Here is a 20,752-nt window from a genome sequence, read left to right on the forward strand (position 1 = left end):
ACTGTTTCTGGAGTTAGCAGTACTGTATGAAAGATCTCCTGCTTCTCCTACATACTTGTTCGTCTAGTTTCTATGTATTTATAGTGCTCTTGTATGTGTTAAGTACTGAGAAAATCTTTATATAAGCACTAAAAATAGTTACTGCATGGTAGCAGTAGGCATATGCCGTTGAAAATACAATAATTATAATTATTTGCATCTTGTTTAGTGAGATATAATTAGAAACGTCACAACTATAAATAACTTATTGGTTATACACGACCAAGAAGTGCATTTATGGAAATTTCTCATTTTATATATGAAGTGAATCAGGTTATGAGATTATTCTATACATATGAACAAAAATTTATTATAAATTACTTTTGTTTAGAATTACTCTTTCAACCGCTGCTGTTAGAATTATGACCAATGTGTGGTCGTTTCAACCACTGCAGTTGAGGCTCCTCGTGCAGTTCCAACTGGAGCAGTTAAATCCAAATGCATCAAATTAACTAAACAGTGAATTTAAATTTACATGTATTTTATAATTGCATATATGTAAGTGCACTAGTAATTCATGGCCTTCTTTATTCATTACTTTGGATCCAACAATTTTTAAACAATGAGAAAAATGCTAGGTTGCAGAGATTGAATAGGGTGGAGAAATTATTCCCTGCTCTTGGTGTATAAGTATATTCCAATGTTAAAATCAAAATTTAATATGAAGGAAACTTTAAAGATCCTATATATAAAAATCTGAAAGCTTATAACTTAACTTAAGCATTAAATAGTTTAATTAGTAAATTAACAGTGGAGCATGGGCCATTGTTTGGTTTGCAAGAAGGTAAAAGCATATATAACTTATCTGATTATAGACCATTTTAAATTAACTACTCAATTTTTCAAAATTTTGATTTTATTACTAAATTTTTCATTTTGTTTGATTTGAATCAATCAATGATATTTTGATTTCAGAAATTTGAATATGTTGTTTATTTTTATTGAGTTTAGTTAGTATACTTTATGCAATTATTGCAAATATATATTCATTAAAATAAGTAATTAGCATAAATTTTGAAGTCAAATTATCACTGACTCATCAAAAATCAAACAAATTGAAAAATTGTATAGTAAAATCAAAAGTTTAAAAAGTTAGATAGCAGATTCTAAATGGTCAATAGTTTAAATAAGTTATGTATATTTTTGCATTATAATAAATCAACCCCTAAATTTGTGATTTTTGATATATGTAGGCATTTTAAATATCTAAAACACATGCATTCGATGGATACAAGTTGGATTTTTATTTGATATTGAGTTATATAACTGTGGGGTCTGAGATGTACATCCCGTGCAGCTAGATGTAGGCTTGGGGTGGGCATAGTTTGTTTGGGCTGATAGAAAAATTGAAACCGAGCAGGCCATTAATTTTTTTCGATTTGAGAAAAATAAAATTAAAATTAAAATAATATATACCAATGGTGCAAAAAACCAAATAGAAACCACACTGAAATTTTTGGTGTAGTTGATCTTTCGATTCTTAACCCAAAATCAAATCAAAATTTTAATTTTAATTTTTTTAACATCAAATTTATACTATCTGTAATCAAAATTGAACCAAACCAAATTGGAATTGTTGGTTTGATTTGTTTCATGGTTTTGTGTAGTCCCAATGCTCACCCTAGTGCAGGCAAAAACTGTTGGCTTAAATGGGCCAACATCCTACACTGTGACGGGAGACCATATAGATCGAGTCATGTTCGAAATGGCGTAAGACTGGGTTGGGCTGAGTCATATTCGAAGTGGCGTGAGGCTGGTTGGACCGAGTCACAATCGAGACCTGTGGGCGCTATTTCTGTATGCTTTAAGTGAATTGATTGTGTATTTCTAACAGCTTGAGCTTTTAGGATTAATGGTTAGCACCAACAATCCGACACGTGGTATTAGAACCAAAAGTCACTAATTTGATTCCCGCATGCTGTAAATATGTTCAGCTGCTGGATGGGGGATTGTTGGCTTAAATGGGCCAACATACCTCTCTGTGGTGGGAGGTCATGTGGACCAAGTCACAATCGACACCCGTGGGCACTGTATCTGTACGGTTTAAATATCCGTGGGCGCTGCCTTTGGAATTAATGGTTAGCATCAACGAGCTAACAAAAACCTCTCAAGTGATAACAAATCCTCTCTCTCTCTCTCTCTCTCTCTCTCTCTCTCTCTCTCTCTAATGAGGTCCACGAGAATACTCCGATTCTAATTAAAACTTTGAAAACCACAATATTGCTTCTCGTGCTTAATTGTTAAACATATTGGTGTTATCTAATTAAATTATAGTACATGTATAGTACGCTTATTGTGCAAAACCTAATATATATTTTTTAATTAGTATTATTTTATATAAATAGTATATTTATTGTACAAATAATTATGTACTAACTCTCTCTCTCTCTCTAATGAGGTCCATGAGAATACTCCGATTCTAATTAAAACTTTGAAAACCACAATATTGCTTCTCGTGCTTAATTGTTAAACATATTGGTGTTATCTAATTAAATTTTAGTACATGTATAGTACGTTTATTGTGCAAAACCTAATATATATTTTTTAATTAGTATTATTTTATATAAATAGTATATTTATTGTACAAATAATTATATATAGTACATTAATTGTACATTCTAGTACGATTCTTAAAGATATAATGTATTAACTTTAGGGTCAATTTCAGCCCCTCTAAACTTCAAAAATATCATAGATGCCCCTATAAATTTGATTATATCACAATTATCCCTACAAATACTTATTATTTTTCAAATATACCCTTACCCTTACTATTCATCTCTTTATAGAATGATAAAATATTTAGATTATCATAAATATGGTCAAAATGTCCATTTTGCCCTTAACTTCTAAAATTTTTTACAAAAGTATTTTAGCATGATATATTTATTTTAAAATATTAAAATAAATAGTAAAATATATCATTTTACTGCTGTGTGGTTTATAAAATAAGATACTTTATATCATTTATTTTAAAATTCGAGATGTCAAAGCACATAAATTTGTACTAATTCAAATAACTTAATTCACATCATGCATATATATTTAAGTTATATTTTGAATAAATTGTTTAACCTTATTTTAAGGAGTCAATTGATACTTTAAACAATTTTTTGCTAAATTTTTTTCAAATGATTTTTTTTTTATTTTTAGCTTAACTTGTCAGGATTATATATTCTTTTTTAATTGACAAAAAACTTATCTCTAAATATGGTTATTTATAAATTTTAAAGAGTGTTTTATAAAAATATAAATGGTTTTATAGTCAAATTAAATATTTAAGATGGTAATGACAATAAGGGCAAAGTGGAATTTTGTTTGTTGTTTATTCAAATTGAATATAAATTAGTGTAAAGGTTATTTTTGAAAGTTTCTCCCTTTAAAAGTTATTTATGATATTTCAATTTTTATACGGGCATTCATGATATTAGACTTATTTGGAAGGGTATGATGAAATTTTCCCTTAACTTATTACTGGCGCATTTTTTGCATTTAGACCCCTGACAAATTTTTTTTAAAAATAGCCCTGTCATAATTTAATTTGCAAAAATGCCCTGAGCCTGCCACACAGGCGCCACGTCAGTGCAACGCGGCCGGGCTGGGCCCGGTGTATTAAGTGAACACGGTGAACCATTCACCGTGTTCAAACACGGTGAATGGTTACCGTGTTTAGTACGTATTTTTTCGCCACGTATTTTTGTATATTGAAAAGTAAATAAGGAGTAGGGATTCAATAGATTATGGATATCCGAAATATTATCCGAATTCAAAACCGAATATATATATATATATATAATTTATTTTATTTATTTATACAATATAAAATATTTAATAATTTTATTTCTTAAATCTTCATCCAATCCATCGGGTTTTAAAAATCTATACCGTTGGATAAAGATCTAAGGAATAAAAATTATTAAATATTTTATATATTGTATAAATAAACAAAAATAAATTACGTATATATATATATATATATATATATAATTTATTCGGGTTTGGATTCGGATAATATTTCGAATTTTCATATCTATTGACATCCCTACTCCTTATTTCACTTTTCAATATACAAAAAATACGTAAGAAACACGGTAAACCATTCACCGTGTTTAGACACGGTGAATGATTTACCGTGTTCAACTTAATACCCTGGCCCCAGTCCTGCCCGCGTAGCGCTGACGGGGCGCCTGCGTGGCAGAGAGAGGGCCATTTTTGCAATTTTAATTTTGATAGGGCTATTTTTAAAATAAAAATTGCTCAGGGGGCTATTTGCAAAAAAACCCCTTTATTACTTCAAAAATTCCTGAAACTTGCATTTTTTTTAATTGTATATTTATTAGACGAGATCCACAATTTCTTTTAATACTTCATTTTCGATGTACTTCTCAATGCAAAATAATTAGATGTTTAAGGGAAAATTTTGGCAACATATAAAAACTCCATATAATAATAACAAATATGTTTCATGCGACAAATTAATAATGCACACAAATTTTCTATAAAATTTGCAAATACGTCCTAAAGTTTAGATAAATTGCAATTCGCTTAATTTTTTTTATTTAAATGAAATTATACATGAATTTGTCTAGTTCCTTGCAATTAATACCATCTTTGAATTTATTTACCCTCTTTAGATTAAATTTTACATAATTTATTTCCCTTTGGTTATCAACTTATGATTTTAAAATTTCAATGTTATGATTTACCGTTTAATACGGTATATAGTACGATGACATAATTTATAAATCACTTTATAATACATTTAATATTAAGGGCTAAGCTTATGTACTTCCGAAAGCACGAAGGTCTCTGCACTTGTAAGTTATTTTTATTGATGGAATATCCGATTCGACGATTGGCTTCATTAGATATGACCTACGCTATTAAAATTATTTAGAAATCAAATTTCATAATTTTTTTTATTTCTTTTATCTAGTGCTAGAGTAGTCTCAAAATAAACGGCTACAAATAAAAATCTCATAAACATCAGCGATAAAAAACTCAAATTTTAAATCAGAAGTATTGTTCTTGTTCTTGATATTCAGTAGAATTTTTTATTAAAATTCATATAATTTAGATTCTTCTACGTTGTTGAATTTACACACCCGCCACATCCTTTAATTACTTAGTAAATAATGTTAGAAAATTATAAAATTTAGTTTCTAAATAGTTCTAATAACGTAGATTATATTTAGAAAAAATTTCAAATACCATCCATGTGGTTTCATACTTTCTTACTTTAGTACCTTGTGGTTTAAAGTGTATCAATTTAGTATCCTATGGTTTTATTTTTATCTTTTCGTCAGCTTTTCTGTTAATATTTCGTTCAATTATATACAAAAAAAACTTTAGATACCACAAAAATTGGTAGAATCAATGATAAAAAGATAAAAATGAAACCACATGATACTAACTTGATACACTTTAAACCACATGGTACTAAAGTGAGAAAGTGCAAAACCACAAGAATGATATTTGAAGTTTATCTTGTTATTTAATAGAGCTGATCGTTGAATCGAATATCCGATTATCAAAACAACTAACAAGCACAAAAGCCTCCTTGCTTTCAAAAATGCAGGAGACGTACTCTAATGTTAATATCATAATTTTAGAAATGACGTACTCTAATGTTAATATCATAATTTTAGAATTTCTAATTTATTATCTTGTGGTTAGTAAAATATATTAGATTCTTACGATAAAATAGAAGTAAGATTACTAAAAAAGTGTAATTTTTAAACCTTATATAAATCAAAAAGGGGTAATTTGAAGTTTACACAAAAATTTAAGCTTCGAAACTAAAATTTGAGCCGATCCTTAGGGAGCGAACTAAGTAACCGAGTGGTCGGTCCACAGCTGACGTGGTGGACCAAGTCCAGATGAGTATTACTTACTTATCCTGGTAAAAGGCCCGGTCCAATAAGAGCGTGGACCGGGCTCCGTTCGGTCCAATCAGAGTCAACGGGGTCAATATGCGTGGGCCCACTTTAAGCCCAAAAAGGACCTAGTAATATAAGGTGGGCCAACCTAAACGGGCCGGGCTTATTCTAAAAGAAGAGTAAAAATGCACAGGAACACCTCAGCTATACGCAATTTTGAAATGGATTCTCAACTATTTTGCGTTCCTTCTTAATACTTTTTATATATTTTTTTGGTTGATCTAAGTTATATTCATTGATTGTAAATAATATTTTATCGGAGTAGCAGCAGTTTTATCGAACAAGTTTTTTTTTTTTTTTTTTTTTTTTTTTTTTTTTTTTTTTAAGATGGCTAAACCGTGAATTTTTATTAATCATTAGCTATTGATAATTGGACCATTAATTTCAATGATTTTTAACTTAATATATAAAAATATTTTGAATTGAAACAGTTCATATAAACACTTGATAAGGGGGATTCTGAAGTGACTGGGTAGGGTTGGCAATCTATCTCGTTGTACGCGAGCTGGCTCGTGTTTAATTCGAAATAAACTCGAGATCGATTTATTTGTTTAATAAACGAATAGAATACGAACTAAATTTTTTAACTTATATCTTAATCCCGAACACGAGCGTTCCACTTACTCGCGTTTGCCTCATATATATTATATTTATATATAATATGCATGTAAAATATAAATTTTAACTATTAAAAATTTAAATTTCGATCTATATACTGATTAACTCAATTTGATAAACTAATCGAGCTAACGGGCTGAACACAAGTCAGCTCGTTTTACTCCAATTCGATCATAAGCTGGGCTTTTTAAGCTCGTCACGGGCTCGAACTATACATGAGCCTCTCTCAAATAGTTTCAAGCCAAATATGAGGCAGCTTCACTTCGCTCGTTTTTGTTTTATCCATAGCTTTATAACCTACAAAGTATGATTTAGTTTTTTTTTTCAAGATGCACCCATGAAATAGTTTATAGGCCTATCTACAAATTGTCTATAGGTGAGGGGCTTCCGTGCATTTTAACCCTCTAAAACCCTAGCTAGTACAAAATTACACCGCCCTTTCTTCTTCCTCAGTTTCCCTCCCATTTCCCTAGAGAGAGAGAGAGAGAGAGAGAGAGAGGGGAAAGGGAGAAAAGGGAGGGGAGAGAGGTTTTAGAGAGAGAGAGAGAGGGATCTAGAGAGAGAAAGAGGAGAGAGGGGGAGAGGGGATGAGGGAGGAGGAGGTGGAGCGGTTGAGGGGGGTGGTGAGGGACTGCGTGAGCAAGCACCTCTACGCGTCGGCGATCTTCTTCGCCGACAAGGTGGCGGCGGCGACGGGGGACGTCTACATGCAGGCGCAGGCGCTCTTCCTCGGCCGCCACTACCGCCGCGCCCTCCACCTCCTCAACTCCTCCCACATCGTCCTCCGCGACCTCCGCTTCCGATACCTCGCCGCCAAATGCCTCGTAATAGACTCCCTTTTCCCTGCTGTTTGAATGAGAATTATTCATTGGGAGATTTCATCGAACACCTGATTTGTGCAGTTTGAATGCGATTCATTTCCTTCTATAGCATGCGAATCCCAAAAGTGGGGCATAGTTTCTGTTCAATCATGTTTATTTAACTTGAACACTTCACTCTCTGAATTATCTCTTACAATTGCACTTTAATTTGCCATCAGTAACGAAATTAAGCATTCATTTAATTACTATTACCCTATGTGAAGGAGTAAAATGGCAATTGTATAAGAAAAATTACATCTTGATGGTCAGAGAGTAAAGGTTGTTGAATATGTAAATTAAAAACACTGTTTGCTGATAGCTTAAGCTTTTGGAGATAAATGGTTGTTTCACTTTATTTAACAAAGACAACATATGAATAGCCGAGGGACTAAAATGTTCAAATAATAAGTACAGGGACCAATTCGTGATGTTCGGACAGTATCAGGGATTATCCATATATTATACTATTTAATTTTTCGAGAAGAGTTAATGTTCTCAAGAAAAGGCTTGTAAACCTAGATCTCCAGTTAGCATAATCAAGGTCATCCTATTTGATTGTTGAATGTTTCAACAATGCTTTCATTGTTCTTTGCCTAAATTTTATACAATCCCGTACTTAATTTATTTCAATTCACGCGAGAAATATGATTAGATAAAGACAACTTTCTAAACAACAAAGCCGTGTTATTTTAGAAATCTACGTCACTGTCATTGTGCCATTTTGGTTAGAGATGTTATCACTTCAAGTCCAATCTTTTCTTTCCAATGGGCAGTTGTTAGATTTTTCACCCGGTCTTGGGGTCTAAGTACTTGATATTTGATGTTTCGATGGTTACACAGGATTATTATTTATTCTAATTTTATTCTTACTAGAATTTTTTAGATCCTGTTTGGATGTATGAATATCGTATTTGACATATCTCTTTGATTTACTTAAGAAGCTTTTAATATTTGGTAGATGAGAAGTATGATGAAATGTTTCGAATGGATACCATATTCCACCTTCAATTCATATTTTGGGAAAAAGATAAATCACATCGTAAGTGAAATATGCTATCCTCCCTAATCATGAATGCTAAGACCTTTTAAAAAATCAAACTCTTGCTTCCAACAACACAAGAAAATCTCATGCCAAATAGGTCATCCTTGGATGACTTTTTCTGACGTCCAAACTGGGCCTTAGTCTTAGCATTTTACGTCTTTGACAAATTTAAAAACCTGCTGTTGCTGCCTTGCTCGCTATGTTAACCTCTACTTCCACATATTCTAATTATTTGTTGTCACATTTCATCTCAATTAGGAGGAGTTGAAAGATTGGAATCAATGTTTGACGATGCTAGGCGATGCTAAGTTGGATGAACACGGAAATGTTCATTCCCAACAGGACGGCACTGCAATGTACTTAGATAAGGATGGCGAAGATCGGGAAATTAATGTACGGTTTCTGCTTAATACATCTTGATCTCCTCTACATTCTGGAAGAGAAATTGTTACATTCCTACGTTGTGGTATTAAAATACTGAGTAATTATTTGCGCAGATCTTCTAATATACACCCTTACAAAATTGTGTGTATCCCTTCAAATTCTGATAGTTCTTCTTCTACTTTAAAATTTTAATTTCTTACAAGTTTATCCTTTTACATACAAAAATTTCCCTCATTACAAAAATTTTTCTAGTAGAAACACTGATTTCTCCCCATAATTTGGATGACTTCCCAACTTAAGATAAAGATCTTTTTAACAATTTGCTCTTTCAAGGAATGTATGCCAATTCAGATTTTATAGGAGTATAAACATAGATAGATAATTTTGCAGGGATATTTGTATGTAAAAGGCAAGAAGCCCCTTGTTTATGTTTAGTTCATTTATTTGCTTTGCTCTGTTTTGACATATTGTGGACAGCATATGCAATATTAACTGTATGAAATAAAATCTCACCATGAAATTCAGGTAAATTCGCAAACTACTCAATGAAATCCATGTTGTACTTGAAAACTACTCTTGACTGTGGAAATCTGCTTTATATTATCCAACTCTTTTCAAGAATTTCAGCTAACATAGTCAACTTTGTACTTGATGAATTTTAAACAAAGTTAAAGATGCTAAGCTCAAGCACTATTTTGCATCATCAGATAACAGCAGCTATATGTTTTTTACGTGGAAAGGCATATGAAGCATTGGACAATCGTGCCCAAGCTCGAGAATGGTGATTTTTTTCCCTTTTTTCGTTTTGAGACCAGTACTTTGTGTTATAATTTTCTGTTACTTAAAAGTTATTTGTAGTAATGTTTCTTTCCATATGTTATTGTGGTGGCATTTTAAATTTCTTGCAGCTTTATTTATAATTGAATTGCAAATCTACTTTAGTTTCTAAAGCACTTATGCAGTGGAAACTTCATTTATTGGTTTGGGTATTCTGTTCAGCTCTTGGCCTTTATGTTTGCTTTAGGGAAAGTTGCCCAAGTTTGCTCTAATGACTTGTTTATATTGTGTGTTTAAGGTACAAAGCAGCTGTTAAAGCAGATCCTTTATGTTATGAGGTGAGCATAATAACTTTGGTCCCAACGTACATTTAACAACAAGAATAAAACTCCAAACATGTAAGAATCGAAACCTTCCCATGTAATGGGAAATGTAGATCTCTAGACTTATAACTAGCCATTAATGTAAGCATGTTTAAGCAGTAAATTAATCTGCTGATGAAAATTTATTTTCTTAACTTTCTATTTTGTCATGTTTTTACTGCAAAAGAACATGTAGAAACTTCAGATACTCCGGACGTATTTAAGAGGATTGTGCGGGCATAATCTCTTCAAAAGAACATATAGAACCTTTGCAAAAACTAGTACTTGGTTGTCATATATTTAGAGCCGGTTAGACTAGGCTGAAACTTCTGAGTAGAGCCACTAAGAAACAGCACTAACAGCTCTTCTTTAGATTTACAAAATAGGGTTCATAGTCCTAGGATTTTCATTCTTCTGTATATTTACTGCTTCTTCTACTCAAATTATTTATTGCTTTGTGTTTCAGGCTCTGGAATGTTTGGTTGATAACTACATGTTGACTTGTGAGGAAGGTAAAATATAACAGTTAAGCATAAATGGATCTTTATTTGTATATATCCTTTCTTACTATTGGTGTTAAAGATGGTGCAATTATTTTTGTTGAACTAGCACCATGTGATTATGAGATATAGAACAGTGCATGGAATTTCTCTTGTTTAGACGAAGTTGGGTTCAAGTTTATTATTGTTGAATTAGCTGATGAAATTATTTATTCACCATTTAGAATTCATCTTCATTCAGCTATAAGTTAGTTGACTCTCTACTCTTTAGTTAGGTTTTCACTTCCATGTGCTTTCATCATATCTTTTTCTACTATATTCTAGGATCATATAACAAGATAAAAAGATAAGCTTGTTCGTAAACAATTTGTAAACGCAATATGTCAAAATTTCCTTCAAATTTGGTTGCTGCTTCTCATATGTGCTGTTTCAAGGTTAAAATCTATCATGATTTGTATATTTATATTCTGTCACAGTAGTCCTAAGCTATGGAATATGATGTTATGGACCTTAACTGAACCGTATCATCGGGGGCTTATTTCCTAGTCGATTTATACCTTGTTTAGCTTGGAATACTTTGACCTAAAAGTGTTGCAACATTCCCTTTAACTGACATAACTGGAAAAAAGGGAGGCCTTAATTTTAAAAAATATGTTTGAATTTTTTACTTCTCCTCACATGGAGATGTCGAAACTGTAGGCTTAGTATCTTTAGTTCCTACATTCAATGTAGTATGATCAGATATGTAATAGCCATTGAGCACATCTTGTCATTTGCCCATAGATTCGGTCTTCACAGACAAAGGATTGTGAGAAGTGCTACTTAATCTGTAGTGGAGAATTTTCTTGGTTTATGTCTTCTAAATGTCCCAATTTGATTCTTGAATATGCACTTCGTTTTTGTAATATTTTTAAACTGATTTTTGGGTCTGGTTATCTGACGATGTAACCTATGATTTTAAATTTTATATTTCAGAATCAGATTTATTATCTTCTGTACAATTTGGGAAAGATGACGGGTGGTTATTGTCGTTCTATTCATGTTTGATAAAGAAGGTAACAAAACTATTTTTTGAATTTTTGTGTGTAGTTGCAAATGATGAGTAGGGATATTCCATCAAAAATTCTGTTAATTTGTGCTCTATATAGTGCTTTTAATCTTCTTCTTTAATTCATTTAGCATGACAAAGAACATGTTGTAGAAGCGAAATTCAGAGAGCTTGAAAGAGAGACTTGTATCACATCTTCGAGTTCTCCTTTTAGCCAAACACTGAAAAACAACAATGACCTTTTGACTTGTAAAGCTGAATACTACCAACAATGTGGAGAGTACCAGAAGTGCTTTGAGCTTACATCAGCGTAAGTTGCGATCAAAAATTGCTTGCATTATTATAATTTTTGTTTATAGATTTGTGTCTTGAGATATGCAATTCCATGCTTATTTTAGGATTCTAGAAAGAGATCCATTCCACTTAAAATGCACATTAGTTCATTTGGCAGCTGCACTGGAGCTTGGCCATTCAAATGAACTCTATATTCTTGCTTGCAATTTGGTGAAGGATTATCCTCAGAAGTGAGTATCTATTACTGCTTGTCATAGCTTTGATTTTTTTTTTTTCAGCTTATTAAGTCAGAAATTTGCAAAGTCCATGTTTTTAAAATGAATTTTCCATCTTTAGCTTTTGCTGTTCTTTTCTACCAATTTTTCCAGTGTGTAGATTGCGATATTTAAATTCTTTTCTGCCAATTTTCCTATCTGTAGATTGCTATATTTTAGATATTGCTATAAGAAATGTAGAAAAGGTAAGTTAGAACCTGATATTATGGCTACATGTTGGCCCTCTAGATAAAGATTGTGTTAAACATGCAAACTTGGACTAGTTGCATTCTGGAACAGGTACTGAAACTTTTAAAAGTTAAAATAGCATTTTGAAGTAGGTACCTGACTTCAAAGTTTTGATTCCACTACCTAACCTTACAGTAGTTATTTTCGTTGCTTGCTAGAGCTCTTTCCTGGTTCGCTGTTGGGTGCTATTACCACTGCATCAAGAAGTATGACCAAGCAAGAAGATACTTCAGGTGGTCGTTGTTCTTTTTCTATCAATGTTTCCACCTGCTGCTCATTGTATTTGTAACTAGTATTTGGAGTCACATTATATGCTTCTCTATTATGGATCCTTGCTCATAGTTGGACTCGCCTGATAACTTCAGTTACTTTTTTCACTGCTTTAGTGGGTAGAACCCTATTCATGAATTCATAAGCACTTCCATTCACGTAGTGCCTTTCTCTATTATATGCACAAAGAATTCTGTATTCTGTGCCATTCAGGACATGTAGAAGGATGATTGGATCTTATCCATTAAATTTGAATATTCTTTTGTACTTAACTAATTTAATATTATATTCCTTTCTTTTCTGCTCACATACTTCAGTAAATATTGTCTCATATATGATAGTTCATGAATTTGTGAGCTCTTCCATTCACATTGTGGCTTTCCCTATTATATGCACAAGGAATTCTGTATACAGTGCTGTGCAGAACATGTAAAAGGATGATTGGATCTGATCCATTAAATTCGAATATTCTTTTGTACTTAACTACTTTAATACTGTACTCATTTCTTTTTTCCTCATATACATCAGGAAATATTGTCTCATCTATAATAATGCAACCTGAAAACTGCCATTATGGTCTGTTTACCTAATGACGTAGATACTCAGTAACTAAACATAGTCACATTTTCACATAAGGGGATTCATGATTTTTCTGCTTTTATCTCCTGGTTCATTTGTTTTGATATCTAATTCTCCTGTATATTAGAACAGAGATATATTATGAACTAATGTTTGGATCTTTTTATATATCAGCAAAGCAACTGGTTTAGATGGTGCATTTGCACCTGCTTGGATAGGTACTGGTAATGCTTTTGCTGCTCAAGAGGAAAGTGATCAAGCGATGGCTGCATATCGAACTGCAGCTCGCTTATTTCCTGGGTAATAATCTTTTGACGTTCCTTGTTCTTTCTCATTTATAACAGACTTTACTGATGTTTTTCACCTGATGCAATAGTATTTGTGCCTAAATAGGTTATTAGCATGCCATTGCTTTCTACTTACCAACTTGGTCATTGATGGCTTGAAGCAAGGATTTAAGTGCTGTTGCACAGGATTGTGTCAAGAATTTATTGTCACGGTACGACATAGTGTGTGCCGGACCATGTTGATGTGTGCCGGTCACATAAATACCTATGTGCCAAAACATTATGGCATGAAATATTTAATTTTTTTTCACTCCAATATGTTGTAATTGCTTATTATATATTTTTGTCAAATCTTTTACACTTTATTGAGGTAACTACTAACTACTAGCTAATGTCAAAGAGAGGAGGGTTTTGAGTAGTGCTATCAGCACAGGCGTGTCGATATCTTATTGGCACAATACATCACGCTCGGCTTGACCCATACCGATGGGCATTTAAATCGTTGGTGTTAAGTGCTAGTTAACTACAACTATTCAAGGTAGCACTAATAATTATATTCACTGAAATTTCCGTGATATCTTCTCACTGCAATAGAAACAGAAGCTTCTACTTTCGGTGTCAAGCTTCAAAAATTTTGTTCAAATGCCTCGTTATCTTGTTGGCACAGTACATCACGCTCGGCATGACCCATACCGATGCGCACTTAAATCCTTGGTGTTAAGTGCTAGTTAACTACCAACTATTCAAGGTAGCTCTAATAATTATATTCACTGAAATTTCCGTGATAGCTTCTCACTGCAATAGGAACAGAAGCTTCTACTTTCGGGGTCTAAAAGCTCACTTTACTACTATATCAAAAGCTTCAAAAATTTTGTTCACATGCCTTGTTATGGAAGCTTCCGATTTTTACAGTTGAGGACTTGATCTAGAAACCGAGCCAAAGAGGAAATAAGCATTGTTATTACTCCTAGGTCTGGTCAAGGCATGCCACGCATTCAAACAAGGCTTACATTGTAAATAGTACTTGGCCGGTACCTCTCATTAAGATGCTATATGCTCATAATCAATTCTTTCCATTTGTTTTATCATATTCTTCTTATTTCAGATCTCACTTGCCAACGTTATATATTGGCATGGAATACATGCGAACTCACAATTTCAAACTTGCAGAACAGGTACAATATTACAATATGCACATTGGACATTTAATATTTGTTGCAAAATTAGATGTTGTTAATTGAAGTTATATTTCTCTTTTGTAATTGAAATAAAGCCATCTCTTTATGATTTTTGTGTGCTTCTTTCTGCAGTTTTTTCTTCAGGCAAAGACAATATGCCCTTCTGATCCACTCGTATACAACGAACTGGGTGTTGTTGCTTATCATATGAAGGAGTGAGTAAATCATTTCTGGGTAGCTTGCATATATTTTTAATTGGATTCTTTAGTTTTTTTTATTTAACATCATTTGTAGGGCTGGTTTGTTTGAGTTTGAGAGATCATATAAAGTTACAATATTTCACCCATGCTACTGTGAATTACTACTATTTTCTATACGCCAAGCATTTCCAACTTAGTTATCTAGCTGTTAAATATGTGAGAACTGTTTGATATGTTTATTTTGCTAGCAATTCTAACTATTTAACTGATGAGAAATTCTCAATTTAATTCCAGTATAATTATCTGATTGTTCTTATTCTTTATTTTGCTTTAGGTATCAGAAAGCCGTCCAATTTTTCGAGGTGACATTGGATTATATTGCAACTTCATTAAGTGAAATGTGGGAACCAACTTTGGTGAATCTCGGACATGCCCTAAGGAAATTGAAGTATGTCTAACTGTAATAGCAAAAGTATTCTAGATAATTTCTGTTGATTGTGGTTGGACGCCTAGTTTGAATATTCTTCAAGTGGCTTAGTATATAATAGAAAATACTCAAATAGCCATTCTTTTGAAATGTTATCTTTTTCACCAATTTGAGTGGTTTTCTATATTCAGATTTAGGATTTTTATGAACTAATATGTAGAGCTCTAAGATTGACATTTACATTATGAATTTGGCACTAGTTTATGCACAGCAAATTGACAAGTTGAACAATAGGGGAAAAAAAAAAGTTAGATACTTATATCACATGTTGAAAAATTTAGAAAATAGTGTCTTTACCTCTTTCCTTAGCTGGAATTAGTTGGTTCCCACACATGGAGGATTTTCTGTCTATTTTGATGAATTCCTACTTAATATACCGATTTACTTATTTGTTTGCGATTTTCTTGAAAAGCTAATACCTGAATAAATGTCTCCATCAGGAGGTACCAGAGAGCAATATCCCATTATGAAAAGGCTCTGTCTCTTTCAACTCGAGATTTTAGTGCGTTTGCAGGCCTCGCATACACTTATCATCTAATGGTATCTTTGCTAACCCTTATTGGCATCTTACTTGGAGCAAAACAATTTCAGTTTTTCATGTTGATATATGCAATATCAAAGTTAGTTTCACAGTTTGTGTTAACATCATCTTCACAAATTAATTTTGTAATCTGTGGTCATGAGTTCCTCAAGTATTCATTGATCTTAGAGCTGCTTCTATTAAGCTTTTTAAGATAGATATCCACCGCAATCTCATATCAATCGTCTTGTAATTTTCTATTTTTTGATTTACGTGATTGGACTTTTCGATAGAATGTCCTTTCAATTTCATTCTGATTTGTTAATCACAAAGTCCAGAATGGGGCGAAAACAAAAAAAAAAAAAACACACACACATCCGTGGGCACTAGTGACATTGTGAATTTGTAGCATGGTAAAAGAAAATAAATCCTAATGCTTCAGACATGCATGAACTTGTAATTGCGAACGAAAGAGCAGGCATGCGTTTGATCCGCATTTTTAAACATCTTATTATGTTGTTTTTCAGATTTTCTTCGTGCAACTTTTGGGTTCTACTATTTTGGGCTTCACTGTTTTCTCTTTTTTCCTGTTACAGGATCGGTTTGATTCAGCAATCTCTTATTACCACAAGGTGAGTTTAAAATGAGCACTTATGCTGCAGTTATATTTGGTCATTTCATGGCAAACTTGTCGCGCATTTAAAGTGAATTATTGTTCTACAAACTCAGCTGGGTTTCATTCTGGAAATCTTCATCATTCTATAAAATCTTGTACTCAATTGGATTTGGTCATTTCCTATCTATCCGACTCCATTCTTGGCTCTCTCTCTCTCTCTCTCTCTCTCTCTCTCTCATTAGTTAAATGAGGAGTTTGTTTCTACTGCTTCCAAATTACACACTCCCAGAATTTATCACTCTTTTAAGTTCGAGTTTTTGCGCCATTGAAAAGCTATTGTTTCACAACCCTAATCATCTTATTTTCACAGGCTCTGTGGCTGAAACCAGATGACCAATTCTGCACTGAAATGCTAACTCTGGCCCTTGCGAATGATTGCCGAAGCATCGATTGTCGAAGCACCGGTCGGAGAATATGATTATAGCTTTGGTTGAGCGTGGCGTACCATGTTAATCTTATAACATGCTTGTAATTTATGTGGGAACAAAACTTTATTACCAGTGTAGCAGCTGCTGTATTCTCTATGTTTTATCACATTGATTTATTTTCCCGCCATTTATTACAAGCTGTAACCACTTAGCCTTGTTAAAAGCATTTACTTATGCTTCAACTTAAAATTACTAATTAAATAGGTCAGCAATAGAAACTATTAAATCCAGTAGACAATTTATAATGTATTAAAATTATGGCCATTAATGTTAATGCGAAATTTTTATCTATTTCATGTAATTGAGGACTTGATGTATGTTTTTTGTGTCCAATAACGCAATAAACTCCCGAACTAGCCTATTTGGACAAGTTACTTGGCCCGGCCTGAAAATTACAACTCAAATTTACTGTAAGGGTGCGTTTGGTTCGCATTATGAAAGATTATTAGAAATAAAAAATATTTGAGAATCTTATTTCTATTCATTCTATTACTAAGAATGTGAAATTTCTGTATTTGGTTCGCACGGTAATATTAATTAGCCATATTATTTAATATTACAAAAAATATATAATTAATTAATTAATTAATTAAATTAATTTTAGATAATGTTATCAAAAGTTTCAACATCTTTTAGAAAAAAGAGAGAGAGTATAAGTTAGAGAGAGAGAGCATAATTAAAAAAAAAAGAAAAAAAAATATAGTCGAAATTAGAGGGAGTGAGAGAGTTGAAATTTTAGAAAGAGAGAGAGAGAGAAAGCTTAGTTTAGAGAGAGAAAAAAAAGTTCAGAGAGAGATATAAGGTTAGAGTGTAAAGAAAAATAATATCAATTAGCCGGCGGGTATGAAGAAAGAAAGAGATTAGACATATTATGATTATCCCAATCCATTAATATGAGGATACCCACCTTCCCTCAAGGAAATGAGATTAGTACTTTGGGGTTAATCTTATTCCCAAGTGAATCCAATATTATCAACTAGATTACTTAGTGCGTTTAGCCAAACACCGTCATATTTTTTTATTTCCATTGGATTACTAGGAATCTTTAAAAGATAGCGCGAACCAAACGCATCCTAAAGGTCATAAAATTTTGGGTAAATTTCAAAATACCATCTTGTGGTTTTGCACATTCTTACTTTAATACTCTTTTGTTTAGAGTGTATCAATTTAATATCTAGGGTTTTATTATTTTTTTTTATTAATTTTTTCGTTAATTTTTCGTTAAATTATATACAAAAATTGAAACTGCATTAGTTGTATTCGAAATTTTTCCTAAAATTTATTTAGCCAGAGAGTAAGGGCATGCTTGGAAATGATCGGTTGGATTTCTCTTTTAGTTTCATGAGATTCAAATAAATATAAACACCACCAGGTCCACGTCATCCCAGGGCTATTTCTGTAATTTGAAGCTGCAGCAGTTGGCAAATCTTCCGAAGCCCATACGTACGTCTACTCTCAGTGGCAATTTCGTAATTTCGGTCATGTTAACACTGTCCCAGGCAATGGCATTTTGGTAATTACGGACCAGGCATCTCAAGTACGGACGTAACAACCTCAGAAACCGCCTCTCGCCTCCCTATAAATACCACCTGATCCACTCCCTCTTCACTCTCTCCTCTTTCTCTCTCTCTCTAGCTCTCTCTCGATCTCGATCTCGATAGAAATGGCGATCTCCTTCCTCCTCCTCGTCGCCCTCGCCCTCCTCTTCTCCGCCACCTCCTCAGCCGCCTCCGCCTACGCCCTTCCTCCTTTCAACCAGTCGCCTTCTCCTCCGCCGCCGCCGCCGCAATCGGCGGAGGAGGCTCACGAGGTGCTCCTCCTCGCCCCGATCCTCTCCAACCTAGGGTTCCAGGAGCTCGCCATGGCCGTCCCCGCCCTCTCCTCCCCGGTCCTCTCCACCTGGTCAGGTCCCCTCACCCTCTTCGCCCCCTCCGACGACTCCCTCCGCTCCTGCCCCTCCTGCTCCCCCCTCCGCCTCCTCCGCGACCACCTCGTCCCGGGCCTCTTCCCCCTCCCCTCCCTCTCCGCCCTCCCCTTCGCCTCCAAGCTCGCCACCGCCTCCCCAGGCCGCTGCCTCACCGTCACCTCCACCGCTCCCCACCGCCGCTCCGGCGACAACTCCTCCTCATCCGCCGCCTCCGCCCTCAAGATCTTCATCGACGGCGTTGAAATCGCGCGCCCGGAGCTCTTCAACGACGGGCGATTCGTGATCCACGGCCTCCTGGGCTTCGTCGCCCCGCTCTCCCCCTTCTCCTGCGTCCAGGAGCCCCGCGGCGAGAGCAACCCCGCCTCCGCCGACCCGATCCGCGCCGGATCCGGCGCCGCCGCCGCCGTCGTCCGCCTCATGCTCCGCGACGCCATCGTCCGCCTCCGCGAGGGCGGGTACAGCGTCCTCGCCCTCGCCATGCGCGTCAAAAACGCCGAGCTCTCCGCTCTCAGCAACATGACGGTGTTCGCCCTCGACGACCGCGCTATCTTCGCCGGGGGCCACGCGTACGTCACCGAGGTGCGCTTCCACGTCGTCCCCGATCGCCTCCTCACCCACGCCGATCTCCTCCGCCTCCCTCCCGGGACCCTCCTCCCCACACTCGTCAGGGGCCAGCACCTCGTCGTCACCCACGCATCCGCCGCATCCCCCGGATCGCCATCGGGGCCCGCGCGATCGGATCTGCGGATCAACTACGTCCCGATCAAGGTGCCCGACGCGGTGATCAACTCCCGGGTCGCGATCCACGGCGTGCTCGCGCCGTTCCCGCACCTCCACCTCGCCGACCTCGCCGCCGCGGAGGAGGGCGCCCGAGAGGCCGCGGCGTCGGCGGCCCCGGCGAGGAGGAGCGGCCTCTGCGGCGCGTCGTCGCCGTTCGGCGAGTGCGCCGCCGCCGCAGCAGCAGGGGCCCCCGCCACGCCGCCCTCCGCATCCTTCGCCGTCGATTTCATGGACGACGGCCTCTGATGCGCTCGAGATACGTACAATCCCCATCTCTCTCTCTCTGTTCCTTCTCATCTCTTTTTTTGTCCGTTCCTAGGGTTCCTCGAGTATAACAGTACGATCACTTGTGTTCACTTGATTCGAGATTCAAAAATAGTAACGGTGAATTTTCGTTTTGTCATCAGTTTATTTTCCTTTTTTTTCTTTTAATAAAAAAAAATTGAGGGGTACTCGATCGATTGATTTGGGTACATCTGGTGTCACGTACAGTAATGTTGAGATGATTGTTCGAGTAGTTGTCTTTGCATTTTGGCGGGAAAGGTCATGAGTGTTGTGACGGCTCAATCGTAGCCGTTTGTCTCAAAATGCAAGGATAGGACATTTGTTGTTAATACTAGTCCATCACTTTGTTCCATTTAAAGAGGAGCCGTGAATTGGCGCAAACATAATAAGATTTTAGACAATATCAATTATTATTTACTCTCCTGGATAAACGCATAGAAGATCGATCTAGTCCATAAATAAGAGTTTATTGGCCTTACATTACGTAGCTTTGTACAGCATAATATGCTTTAGTTGTAATACAATTAGGATGTTCATTTGAGCTGTAGCATATAATTAGCAACCAAAAGAAAATATGCATGATTGTAGAGTTAATTTGAAATTCAATACAATCTTACCTTTTCTGAACAAATCAGATCGAATAATTCAGTTGGTTTGAGCCCAATAGTCGTCATGAGTTTCTAAGGCTTCGTTTGAGATTGCGGAGAGATTGCGTTACGTGCGGTAAGAAAATACGTTGAAAAAATACCATATTTATTTTCATACATAA

General features: G+C 35.3%; 2 protein-coding genes across 3 annotated transcripts; both read left to right on the forward strand.

Annotated features, from left to right (window-relative positions):
• On the forward strand, positions 7,154–17,180 carry LOC109721816 (anaphase-promoting complex subunit 6). Of its 2 annotated transcripts, XM_020249608.1 has the most exons (16): positions 7,154–7,420; positions 8,757–8,891; positions 9,590–9,663; positions 9,958–9,997; positions 10,488–10,533; positions 11,497–11,576; positions 11,701–11,879; positions 11,968–12,093; positions 12,525–12,599; positions 13,390–13,515; positions 14,608–14,677; positions 14,813–14,895; positions 15,215–15,328; positions 15,808–15,907; positions 16,484–16,519; positions 16,874–17,180. In XM_020249608.1, exons 1-16 carry the CDS (start codon positions 7,184–7,186, stop codon positions 16,979–16,981), a joined length of 1,629 nt encoding a protein of 542 aa, XP_020105197.1. In that variant the 5' UTR covers positions 7,154–7,183; the 3' UTR covers positions 16,982–17,180. The 2 variants fall into 2 exon arrangements, with proteins under 2 accessions (XP_020105197.1, XP_020105198.1); XM_020249609.1 differs by lacking the exons at positions 15,808–15,907; positions 16,484–16,519; positions 16,874–17,180 and adding an exon at positions 13,609–13,714.
• On the forward strand, positions 18,655–19,944 carry LOC109721084 (fasciclin-like arabinogalactan protein 21). The gene has a single exon (XM_020248502.1). It carries the CDS (start codon positions 18,655–18,657, stop codon positions 19,942–19,944), a length of 1,290 nt encoding a protein of 429 aa, XP_020104091.1.

The sequence above is a fragment of the Ananas comosus genome, linkage group 15, assembly GCF_001540865.1.
Source record: "Ananas comosus cultivar F153 linkage group 15, ASM154086v1, whole genome shotgun sequence".
NCBI classification, from domain to species: Eukaryota; Viridiplantae; Streptophyta; class Magnoliopsida; order Poales; family Bromeliaceae; genus Ananas; species Ananas comosus.